This window comes from Cervus canadensis, chromosome 2 (genome assembly GCF_019320065.1).
Source record: "Cervus canadensis isolate Bull #8, Minnesota chromosome 2, ASM1932006v1, whole genome shotgun sequence".
In the NCBI taxonomy this organism is placed as follows: domain Eukaryota; kingdom Metazoa; phylum Chordata; class Mammalia; order Artiodactyla; family Cervidae; genus Cervus; species Cervus canadensis.
This window is the reverse complement of record NC_057387.1, coordinates 40,601,626-40,614,090: the sequence shown is the minus strand read 5'-3', so window position 1 is coordinate 40,614,090 and position 12,465 is coordinate 40,601,626. Positions and strand designations below refer to the sequence as shown.

The window sequence follows — 12,465 nt, the reverse complement described above, 5'->3', positions numbered from 1 at the left end:
TTTTATGTGTTGCAGATATCTTTTCCTAGTCTGTGGCTTGTCTGTTTAAACTTTTATTTAGGGGTTTTTAATTTGGATATAGTCTAGTTTCTTTCTTTTTTTGGTCTTATATACACTGTGGTGTGTTTTCTGCTTTTTTTTTTAAGGAGTTCCTATCCCTGAGTCATAAAAATATTCTTATTATTTAATACCATGAAAATTTTGGTTTTTGTCCCAACTGCGTTGGTCCTTCATCTATATATATTTTTGTGATGAAGAGTTAGGACTTTTTTTCTCAGTGTGAATAAGCAGTTTTCCAACACCATTTATTAATTTGTTCTTTACCTCACTGATATAAAAGGACACATTTAGCCTAAATTACCTTAAATATCAGATTATTTTTGGCCTTTTCAGAATCACATGGGACTAATTGCTGTAAACTTTATGTTTTAACATCTGGAAGGGTTAGTCTCATCTTTCTCTCTTTTTTTTTTCCTTCCAGAGTTGTTTGGGCCTGTCTTGCTCATTTTGTATTTTTAATCACCTCGTCAGGTTTTATGAAAAATCTTTTTGTGATTTGATTGGGAATGCATTGCCTTTATAATTAATTCTGGAGAATTAACATCTTAAATTTTGAGTCCTCTATTAAATTGTCTTAGTCACTTTGGTTCATTTTTAGGTATTTGAAAAGTTTTTCCTATTAAGAATGAAAACTATTTTTCCTGTTTGTCTTAATTACATAGCCAGAATCTCTATCACAGTGTTTAGAAATAGTTATAGCTTATATCATTGTGTCAACCTGTATAATCACCTGGGTAACTTTTAAAGAAACACTGATGCCCTGATTTAATCCCAGAATATTTACATCAGAATCTCTGGAGGAAGAGACCCCAACATCAGCATGTTTTTAATCTCTCCAGTCAACTTTAATGTGCAATAAAGGTTCAGAACCACTGCATTTAAAAAATGCTACTGAAGTTTTACCAATGAGTCTGGTGTTTGTGGTCTGTTTCTGATAAAACTGTTTTACCAAGTTAAGAATATTTTTTTTCCCTGCATCTATTGAAGTAATCATTTTTTTTCCTGCTTTAGTTAATTTAAAGTTGGTAATTATGTTAAGATTTTTCTCATGAGAAACCGTCTTTTAATTTGAGAGTTAAAACTTAGGTCTGTGATCCATTTTATGTCAATTTTTGTATATGGTATGAAGTATAGTCCAATATCATTTTCTTGTATATAAATGTGTGGCTGTCTGAACAGAATTTTTTTAAAGGATTATTTTTCCCCATTGAATTGTCTTGGCACTCTTGTCAATAATCAATTGAGAGTTTAGTTCTGGACTCTCAATTCTATTTCGTGGATCTGTATGTCTGTCCTTATATCATTACTAGGCAGTTTTGATTAATGCCGCTTTTGGGTATGTTTTGAAATTAAAACGTTTGAATTGACCAACTTTATTCTTTTTTAAGGTTACTTTGGCTATCCTGGGTCCCTTCTTGCATTTCCATTTAAACTTTAGGATCAGTTTGTCAATTTCTGCCCAAAAAGGGCAGCTGGGGCTTTGATAGAAATTGTATTGAATCTTTAGATCAGTTTGGGAATTATTGTCATCTTAACATCTTAAGTCTCCTGATCCATGAACATGGGATGCCCTTCCATTTATTTTTAGCTTCTTTAGTTTCTTACAACGGTGTTTGGTAGTTGTTAGAGTAACTGTGTCACACTTCTTTTGTTAACTTTACCAGTAGGGTTTTTGTTTTTTTTTGGCTGCCACTGTAAGTAGGATTGTTTTCTTAGTTTCTTATTTGGATTGCTCATTGCTAGTATAGGAATATAGCTCATATTTGTATATTGATATTGTGTCCTGCCACATTGTTGAAGTAGTTCATTATCCTAACAGGCTTTTAGTGGAGTGTTTAGAAGTTTCTATATACAAGCATACCTTATTTTATTGAGCTTTGCAGACTCTGCATTTTTTACAGATTGGAGGTTTGTGGCAGCCTTGCATCAAACAATCTAAATGACCTGGCTAGATCCTACAGTTAAATAGAAGTAGTGAGAGTGGACATTCTTTTCTTTCTCCTGATTTTAGGGTGAAAGCATTCAGTATTTCATCATTAAATATGATTTTAGCTGTGTTAGCTATTTTTCAGAAATGCTCCTTATCAGATTGAGGAAGTTTTCTTTTTATTCCTAGTTCAGTTTTCATCATGAAAGGGTATTGGATTTTTTAAATGATTTTTTTCTTCATTTTTAAAGATAATCATTTGGTTCTTTTATTCTATTCATATAGTGTATTAAATTGCTTGGTTTTCAGATATTAAACCACCTTTGCATTCTTAGGATAAATCCCATTTGGCCATGGTTTGTAATCCTTTTGACATATTACTGGATTTGGTTTGCTAGTATTTTGTTGAAGACTTGTGTGTTTATAGAATACTTTTGTATTTCCCTGGTAGTTCAGATGGTAAAGAGTCTGCCTGCAATGCAGGAGACCTCGGTTCGATTCCTGGGTTGGGAATATCCCCTGGAGAAGGAAATGGCAACCCACTGCAGTTTTCTTGCCTGGAAAATCCCATGGAGGCAGGAACCTGGCGGTCCATGGGATCACAGAGAGTCAGACAAAACTGAGCGACTAACGCTTTCCACACTTGTTGTGTTGGTATTCCTGAGGGATATTTGTCTGCAGTTTTCTTTTAGTATCGTTGGCTGGTGCTGATATCAGGGTAACACTGGCCTTGTATAATGAGTTGGAAAGCATTCCCTTCTCTTCTCTTTTTTGGGAGGCATAGTTGAGGGATATCTAATGAAGTACTGATTCTTTCTAAATGTTTGGCAGAATTTGCTTGTGAAGACCAAGTGTTTCATTGTTGACAGTTTTAAAATTACTAATTCAGTTCTTTTGCTTGTTATAGGTCTATTTGATTTCTGTTTCCTAATGAGTCATTTCAGCAGTTTGTGTGTTTCTAGGAATTTGTCTGTTTCATATAAATGACTTATTAATTATTTTAGATATGTATTAAAAAGTATGTCTTTTCTTTTTCTCAAAGTCAGCAGTGGTTTTAGTAATTTTTACCTTTTTTTTCTTTTTCGTGGTCAGTCTAATTATTTTTTCCTTTTGGTTTTTCTCTATTGCTTTTCTTATCTTTATTTCATTTTATTTCTGCTGTAATGTTTATTATACACTCTTTTCCTTGCTTTTGGATTTAGTTTTTTTCTTTTTCTAATATTTTAAGGTGGAAGATTAGATTATTGATTTGAATTTTTTTTTTCCCTTTTAGCAGAGGCTTAATAGCTATACATATTTGTCTAAGCATTGCTATAAGTTTGGATATGTCATGTTTTCAGTTTTGTTTATCTCAAAGTATTTTTAAATTTTCCTTGTGATTTCTTCTTTGACCCATTAGTTATTTAGTGGTATCCTTTTTGATTTTCTCATATTTGTGAATTTCCCTAATTTTCTTCAGTTTTTGGTTTCTGATTTAATTCCACTGGGATAAGATGACATACCTGTTATTATTTCAAGTTTTAAAAATGTTTGTTGAGTCTTGTTTCTTATTTTAATGACCTAGCATTTGTCTATTCTAGAGATTCTTCCATGTGCATGTGAGAAGAATGTGTATTCTGCTGTTGTTGGGTGGGATATTCTATAGCTGTCTGTTGGGTATAGTTTGTTCATAGTTGTTCAGTCTTCTGTTGCTTTGTGATCTTCCACCTACTTGTCTATCCATTATTGAAAGTAGGGTATTGAAGTCTTCAAGTAATATTGTAAGTTTTCCAGTTAATTTTTTTAGTTTTTGCTTCATGTATTTTGGAGCTGTGTTGTTCAGTTCATTTATTTCTATAGTCATGGATATCTTCCTGAGGCATAGAATTTGCTAATAACATGTTCTTTTTTTCTCACAGTAATTTCTGGCTTATAGTATTATGATAGCCACTCTGACTCTCTCTGTCTCTGTCTTTTTTAACTGCTTGCATGGCATTGGTATATTTTTCTGTCATTTTACTTGCAACTTATTTATGTCTTTGAATCTACAGTTTGCCCCTTATAGACAGAATATAGCTGAATCATTGTTTTTAGTCCATTTTTTACAGTCTCTGACTTTTGACTAGAGGTTTCAAAAAATTTACATTTCATTTAATTACTACTATGGTAGAATTTACATCTGCCATTTTGATATTTGTTGTCTGAATCTTTTGTCCTTTTTGTTACTCTGATCCTTGATTTTTGTCTTTTAAATTAAATAGATATTTTCTAGTATACCTTTTTAATTCTCTTGTTTCTTTTACTGTATATTATTTTAGTTCTTTTCTTAATTGTTGCCCTGGGGATTATAAACATCATCTTAGTTTAAAACAGATTAATAATAATTTAATAATTCAGATTAATAGTAATTTAATAATATACAAAAACTTTGCTCAGATATACCTCTGTTCCCCAGCTCCCTTATTTATACTACTGTTGTCAGACAAATTACATGTTTTTATGTTATAAGCCCATCAGTACAGTTTTGTAATTATTGCTTTATGCAATTGTCTTCTAAAACATATGGGAGAAGAAACAAGTTGCAAATTAAAAAATACATTTGTCTTCTCTTGCAAGATTACTGTTAACCTGGTGCTCTTTATTTCTTTATGTGGATTTAAATTACTATTTAGTGTCATTTCATTTCATTTGTAGGAAATACTTTTGTTTATGTGGAAGTGTCTGATTGTTCCTTTATGTTTAAAGGAGACTTTAGTTGAATTTAGAATTCTTGATTGAGTCTTCTTCTATTTTAAATTTGTTATCCCATTGTCTTTTGACCTCCCTGACTTTTGTTGTGAAGTCAGCATATAATCTTACTCAAGATCTCTTGTACATAAGTCCTTTTTATCTTGCTATACAATTTTCAAGATTTCTCTTTGATGTTCATTGATTTGACTATGATGTCTTTAGATATGGTTCTGTTTGAGTTTATTCTACTTGAAGTTTCCTGAACTTCTTGAATGTGTAGATAATATTTTTTGTCAAATTTGGGGAGTTTCCATCTATTATTTCTTCAAGTATTTTTTATATTTCTTTTGCTCCCTCTTTTCTCTTTGGGACTTTATTTATAATTAATTTGGTAGACTTGATGTTTTCATAGGTCTCTTAAGATTCCTTTTTCTTGATTTTCTTTTTTCCACCTGTTTTTCAGAGTATATAATCTCTATTGATCTATCTTCAAGGTTACTGTTATTGCAGCCCAAAACTGTGGTTGAGCCCTTGTAAAGTGGATGTTTTATTTCAGTTATATGTTTTTTTAATTCCAGAGTTTCTGTTTGGTTCTTTATTATAACTTCTATCTCTTTATTAATATTCTCTACTTGATGAGTAATCATTATTGTACTTTGATTCTTTAGACGTGATTTCCTTCTTTGACCATGTTTGTAGTAGCTGGTCAAAGTTTTTGTCTATAAAGTCAAAAATCTGAGTCCCCTTCAGGAACATTTTCTGTTGGCTGGTTTTTCTCCTATGTATATGGCATATTTTTCTCTTTCTTTGAATATCTTACTAATTGTTTATTGAATACTGGACCTTTAATAATAAAGTGACATTCAATATCAGTTCAGTCACTTAGTTGTGTCCAACTCTTTGTGACCCCGTGGACTGCAGCATGCCAGGCCTCCCTGTCCATCACCAACTCCTGGAGTTTACTCAAACTCATATCCATTGAGTCAGTGATGCCATCCAACTATCTCATCCTCTGTTGTCCCCTTCTCCAAAATGACATTGGTATCAGATTAATTCACCCTCTCCTCTCAAAGTTTGTTGTTCCTGATACTATTATAGTTATTTATCCTATTGCATGACTTCCTTGTATTGATTCATGTCCTGCAATGTATGTCCATTGAATTCTTGAAGCTGAGCTCTGAATCTGATAGTTACCATGTTGAGAATAAAGATTTTTTTCCAGGGAACTGCCAAGTTTAGACAAAATATTGAGTGTGACCTGCACATGTTGCTTTTAACAGAGCCTCAGAAGAAATCCGATCTCTTCAGTGTCTGCAAAGCTGCTGACTTTTGGCTAATTTCAGTTGAGCTTAGGCAGGAAGTGGAATGGAACTAACCCCAAGTTAAAACATCAAGACTCTGCTGTCTTACTGAGATTTGGTAGCTTCTTGGGTAGATGATTTTCAGTTCCTTTTGTGGTTTTGGTTAATTATCAGACTTCTGAAAGTTTTTAGTTGTGTTTCCCATATTTTTGTTGTTTTAGGAGAGCTAGCTTGCCAACAACCTCTGTCTACCATTCTGGAAGTTGATCTCCCTATTCATAATTTTTCATATAATGCACTGCTAAGTTTGATTTTAGGGTATTTAGGATTTTTGTAAATAAGTGATATTTTTGAATTAGGTAGCATCCAGTCATTTTCTATACTTGGAAATAGTTTGTAGAAGATGTTTCTATGATGGTGAGGTAGTTCTTAGGTCTGCTATGGAGAAATGATTCCCCATTATTTTGTGCCTTTTTTCCTCTAAGGATTCTACCTGCTTTAATTTTACTGGTCCTTTTACCAAATACAGCCGTTTCCCTGCCTCTGCCTTAATGCAACCATATGCATATATTATTTGTTAGTATTATATGTATGATAGTACTGGGCGAAGTTTTGGCCAAGATTTTTGTCCTTGTTCACTGTTTTATCCCCAGTGCCTGGGATGGTACTGTAACATAATGTGTTCCAACTAAGTACTTCTTTTTTTTTTTTTTATTTATTTTTTCAGTGGGTTTCTGAATGAATGAGCAACATTATCTAATCTCTTTAAATCCCTCTGTGTACTTCTCACTTATTTTTATCACCAGTAGAGTCTGCCACTTCTTACTGTGCTTTTATTTCCTTCCTGAACTCTATACTAAGAACTCAGTATTGTTTTAATGAATCTGTGGGGCTTTCTAGATGGCCCAGTGGTGAAGAATCCGCCTGCCAATGCAGGAGATGTCAGAGACATGGGTTTGATCCCTGGGTCAGGAAGATCCCCTGGAATAGGAAATGGCAACCCACTCCAGTGTTCTTGCCTGGAAAATCCCATGGACAGAGGAGCCCCGCAGACTACAGTCCATGGGGTCACAAAGAGTTGGACACAACTGAGCGACTGAGCATCGTCATTTTAGAACTTTCTACAAATAAATGTTTATTGAACTGAATCTGGTTTTAGCGCTAATTCTTTTCACTAATGTCAGAATTATTGTAACCATTAAGTAATACATTTTTACATACCTTTTGTTCTTACACACTTTGTTTTCAGGCCATGGACACAGCCATTCTCTCTTTAATGGTGCTCTGGATCAGACGCATGGCCATGCAGACCACTGCCACAGTCATGAATTGAAACATGGTGCTGCACATAGCCATGATCATGCTCATGGACATGGACACTTTCACTCTCATGGTGAGTACAGCCAAAATACTTTCAAATGGACAGTTTCTTAAACAGAAAGGGCATAGATTAATTTTTCAAGTTGAAATAATCTGTTAAAAATATTGCAGTCAAGTTCCTTTCTAATAAATTGGACTAAATGGTTTCTAAGACTAGTTTATTTTCAGTATAAAATGAAATTAACTTGGCATAAGGCAGTGAATGTGTGAGTTTATCATAATAAAATGCCACTATTTTAAATGAGTGTCAGTGAATGGGGAGCTATTGCATTTCAGCAGTTTTTTTTTTTTTTTTAAATTATGATAAGGCCTTTTGTGCCATATCTAGGCTTATAGAAATATAATAGTTTTCAATTTTCCACATTTTTATTGTAATTTTAACAGATATCACCGGATATTTATCTCCAGTTCCCTTAGAAGTCTTTATATGTTAACTTATATAGTATTGGATACTAAGTTATAAGGTATTTATCAACTTACTTAACATTTTATTTTAAAATTATGTTTAGTTTATTCACAAAATTTTAGAATATTAATAGAAGCTGCTTGGGTGATACAGTTTGATTAATCTTTAAATAAGTTATATGCTTAAAGATTGTCTGTACTTGCCAGAAAGATAGAATCCTAAAGCTTTCAATCTGAAAAGATGAAGTGGGCTTTAGGGATTGAGTACTAAGCCCCTAATATTTTCAGTCTCTAATATTTGCTATACTTTTGTAACTATTTATTACACTGGTCCGCTTTAACACCTTGCTTTTCTAAGCTCTTTGCTCACATGCATCACAAAATAATTTTGATAAAAACTGTATATTCACATTCTTAAGATGATTTCTAAAAAAAAATTTATTGTTTAATTGCAGAGAATATAATGTGATACTTTTATTTTAGAATGAAACTTATGTATTACTTTATTGAACATAGTCAGTGGACTCTAAATAACTTAGTTATTTGAGACCCACCATCACTTTTAAAAATATTTAAACAATTGTTAATTTTATAACATCCTTTCTCCTTGAATTTTTATTTCTATTCCACTTCCTTTCTAGAATTTTATAAAGTGGAGTATACTTGTGTTAAGGCTTTAATTGGTCATCTGTTATATTTCTTGGCAATATAAAAGATATATTAATTAAAATCTTTTATCTTTTAGGAACTTAAGACAGCATTTAAACATTTCAAATGGAATTATTATAGCTTTTACTAGTATAAAGTCAATTAAAATAATTATGTTTTGATTTTTGATATATATGTAATCATTAAAAAACAGCATTGTATTTGAAATACGTATCTTAATGAGATGATTGAAACTCTTTTTCTCAATTAGTTTATGGATAAATAACTTATTAGCATAAAACAGGTTTTGGTATCAATCCTGTTCCTGTTTTCCATCTTTATAATGTAAGTTCTAAGAAACCTTAAATCGAAGGAATTCTGTTACAGCAGTTTCTGTCAATTCTTTGATTACCTTCAGAATTACATTCCAACAGTTATATAGGTTTCATCAAATATTTTTGATGATCTATTAATTGGTAGTTTTATTAGCTAATCTCTACTTTTTATTAAAAGCAAAGAATTAGAAACTGTGCTACTTATAAAAAGATTTGCCAGCCAATCTTTAGAGTCACTCCCACCAACACTTACCATTGACCCCTTGTTTGTTGTCCTAGAATCTTTCTAATACTCTGGGGAATACACTGTGATAAGCTTTCAGATAGTTGAAAAGTAGCCTTTCTTTGGGAAAAGAAAAGATGTGGAAATGACTAAGACACAAAGAAATTATAGTAACTAGTAAATAGAAATGCCAGGCCTCAAACAGGGAATCTTGACTTCAAAATCTGCTGTTAACTATTATTCTACCTTCAGTATTTTATAAGCCAGTCTGAGAATGCAAAAGTAATAGGGCCATTATTCCATTTTGCCTGTGAGAACCATTATAGTCTCACTGTGCAGTTCTGTGAACTTTGTATTTATTGGAATGCTGCACTGTGAGTGAAGTGTCACAGGTTTTTTGTTTAAGTGCACCTATCTTAGTGACTTAAACAGCAAAAGTTTATGTCTTGGATTGATTAGGTAGAGGGTAGGGGCTTTGTTCCTCATGGCCATTCAGGAATCCAGGCTCTTCCCATCTTTAGGTAACCCTTGGATTCCACCAGTGGATTATCTGCATCTAGCTGGAGATAGAGTATATAGAAGATCATGTATAGAAGATCTTATGAACTGAGCCTGGAAATAATTTACATCTTGTATTTTCTTTGTTTACAACTCAGTCACATACACCACCTAACTCAAGTGATCCCTAACTCAGGGAGCCTGGGAAATCTAGTTAAGTTGTTTATCAGAGAGGAAGAAGAAATGGGTCTAGTAAGGAGGTAGCCAATATCTGCCACAGAAAACAAATTTTATATCCAAAAGGATTGTCAGATTTTACATAGGTGGGAGTTATTTTATATAACTGTTATATTAGTGTAACTGAATATACGTTTTAAAATAATTATGTCAAAAATGACTGTCGAATCTCTTCAGCGACTGATACTGGGAAAACTGGACAGCTTCATGTAGATCAGTGAGTTAGATGACACTGTCACTCCAACATAAAACTAAACTCAAAGTGGCTTAAAGACTTAAGTATAGGACATGACACCACAAAACTCCTAGAAGAGAACACAGGCAAAGCATTCTCTGACATAAATCGTACCAGTTTTTCTTAGGTCAGACTCCCAGGGCAATAGAAATAAAGACAAAAATAAACAAATGGGACCTAATCAAACTTACAAGCTTTTGCACAGCAAAGGAGACCATAAACAAACTGAAAAGACAACCTACTGACTGGAAGAAAATATTTGAAAATGATGCTACCAAAAAGGGCTCAATTTCCAAAATACAGACAGCTCATACGACTTAATAACATAGAAACAAACAACCCAGTCAAAAAATAGACAAAAGGTCTAAATAGACATTTCTCCAAAGAAGATATACAGATGGCTAATAAGCACATGAAAAGATGCTTAACATCTCTAATTATTAGAGAAATGCAAGTCAAAACTACAACGAGGTACCACCTAACACCAGTCAGAATGATCATCATGAAAAAGTATACAAATAACAAATGCTAAAGAGGATGTGGAGAAAAGGGAACCCTCCTACATTGCTGGCAGGAATGTGAATTGGTGCAGCCACTATGGCAAATAGTATGGAGGTTCCTTGAAAAACTAAAAATAGAGTTGCCATATGATCTAGCAGTCCCACTCTTGGGCATATATCTGGAGAATGTTGTTGTTCAGTCCTGCAGTTGTGTCCGACTCTGACCCCATGGACTGCAGCATGCTAGGCCTCCCTGTCCCTTACCATCTCCTGGAGTATAACTAATTCAAAAAGATGCACCCCAGCGTTCACAGCAGCAGTATTTACAATAGCCAAGACATGCAAGCAACCTAAATGTCTATCAGTAGATGAATAAATAAAAAAGATATGGTATATATGCACAATGGAATACTATTCAGCCATAAGAGAGAATGAAATGATGCCATTTGCAGCAACGTGAATGGATTTAGGGATTGTCATAATTAAGTCAGAAAGAGGATGATAAATACAATATGGTATTTATCACTTGTATGATAAATCTAAAATATGGGACTAGCAGATACAAACTACTATATATAAAATAAATGAGGTCCTACTGTATGGCACAGGAATATCTTATAATAAACCATAATAGAAAAGAAAAAAAAATGACTGTCTTTATCTGGACTAACTATGTATAGACAGAAATCTCATGCCCTGAACAGGAGACTGATTTTTAGAACAGTTACACTTTCAGCTCTCAGGATTTTTAAGATGACTACATTTTTCTCCCCATGCAGCAGTACCATATTTAGACCAAAATCATTGCATAACCTTATGCTTTTATAATTCTTCTGGCATTGTCACATTGTTCCATCAAAGCTGTAATAAACAAGGGTAGGTCCACTCTTTGTTACTGTGGGCCAAGAACTAGGACTCTGTTAGTCTTAATCAGAAAGCGCATCAGTCGTCCTGATGCTCCCTTGTGACAAATACTGCTGATCATTTACATTGTTACCTGTATTTTTGCTTCGACATTAATGTTGATTAGTGATCTTCCAACTATTTAGTATAAAAATTGCAGTATATTTGTTATTTCTTCATCAAAAAGGCAAAATGAAAAAGTATTTTTATCTCTTCTGTATAAAAATCTTACCCCATTCATCTAGAAGCTATTGGGAAACTGTTTGCCATAGTCCAGTTTTCCTGGAAAATGTCCTGGTTTCATTTCTTGGTCTTCTTATAATATCAAAGGGTAGTTTTGTTTTTTCTGAATTTTCCAACTGTAAAATTGATGTAGCAAACTCTGTAAAGTATGCTATGGATATTAGAAAATTCATAATGTTTTTAATTTACTGGGTTTTTTTAACCAAATTGCCTAACATAATAATTTCCTAAATACTCTGTACTATTGATGCATTTTGAAATTTCCTATGTCTATCTTCATTTAATTACCATATTAAATTTTAAAAATAATTTTGTAGGTCTGATGTGGCTATGTAATCATGCATCCTTCACGATACATTTGAATGAAAAGTACTCTGAATTGCAAAAATTGAATCAGGAATTGAAGACATGTTTTAAAATAATTTAACTTAACTCTCTACAGATGGCCCCTCCTTAAAAGAAACAACAGGACCCAGTAGACAGATTTTACAAGGTATGGCAAGCTATTTGTATATTTCTCAGTTTTATGCAACTGACTTCATAGTTTTGAGCTAGCTGTCGTTTTCCTTTAAGAAAAATGTATAACATAGTATTTGTGTTTAAAATGTTAGCCTTCCTAATTGATTTTTTAATATGTACTATTAGGTATGTTAGCAGATGTTCTTTTAACTGTCACCGAGCTATTTTCTTAACATTTAATAAGAAGATTAAAATACTCAGAAACTAGACTGCTTAAATATATATACTCATGCCATTGACTCTAGTAACACCATAATAGTATGTTTGCCTTTGTAGAACTGTTAAATAATTTTTCTAAAAATAATATTCAGTATGAATTTATGTTGTAGGAAAATTGAGTGC

At 32.9% G+C, this 12,465-nt stretch overlaps 1 protein-coding gene across 1 annotated transcript in view; it reads left to right on the top strand.

The window, feature by feature from the left end:
- SLC30A7 (solute carrier family 30 member 7) overlaps nucleotides 1-12,465 on the top strand; it is a 93,268-nt gene that overhangs the window by 20,869 nt on the left and 59,934 nt on the right. The window contains exons 6-7 of the mRNA XM_043460511.1: nucleotides 7,247-7,390; nucleotides 12,047-12,097. Coding sequence (XP_043316446.1) covers nucleotides 7,247-7,390; nucleotides 12,047-12,097 — 195 coding nt within the window. The remainder of the gene's footprint in view (nucleotides 1-7,246; nucleotides 7,391-12,046; nucleotides 12,098-12,465) is intronic.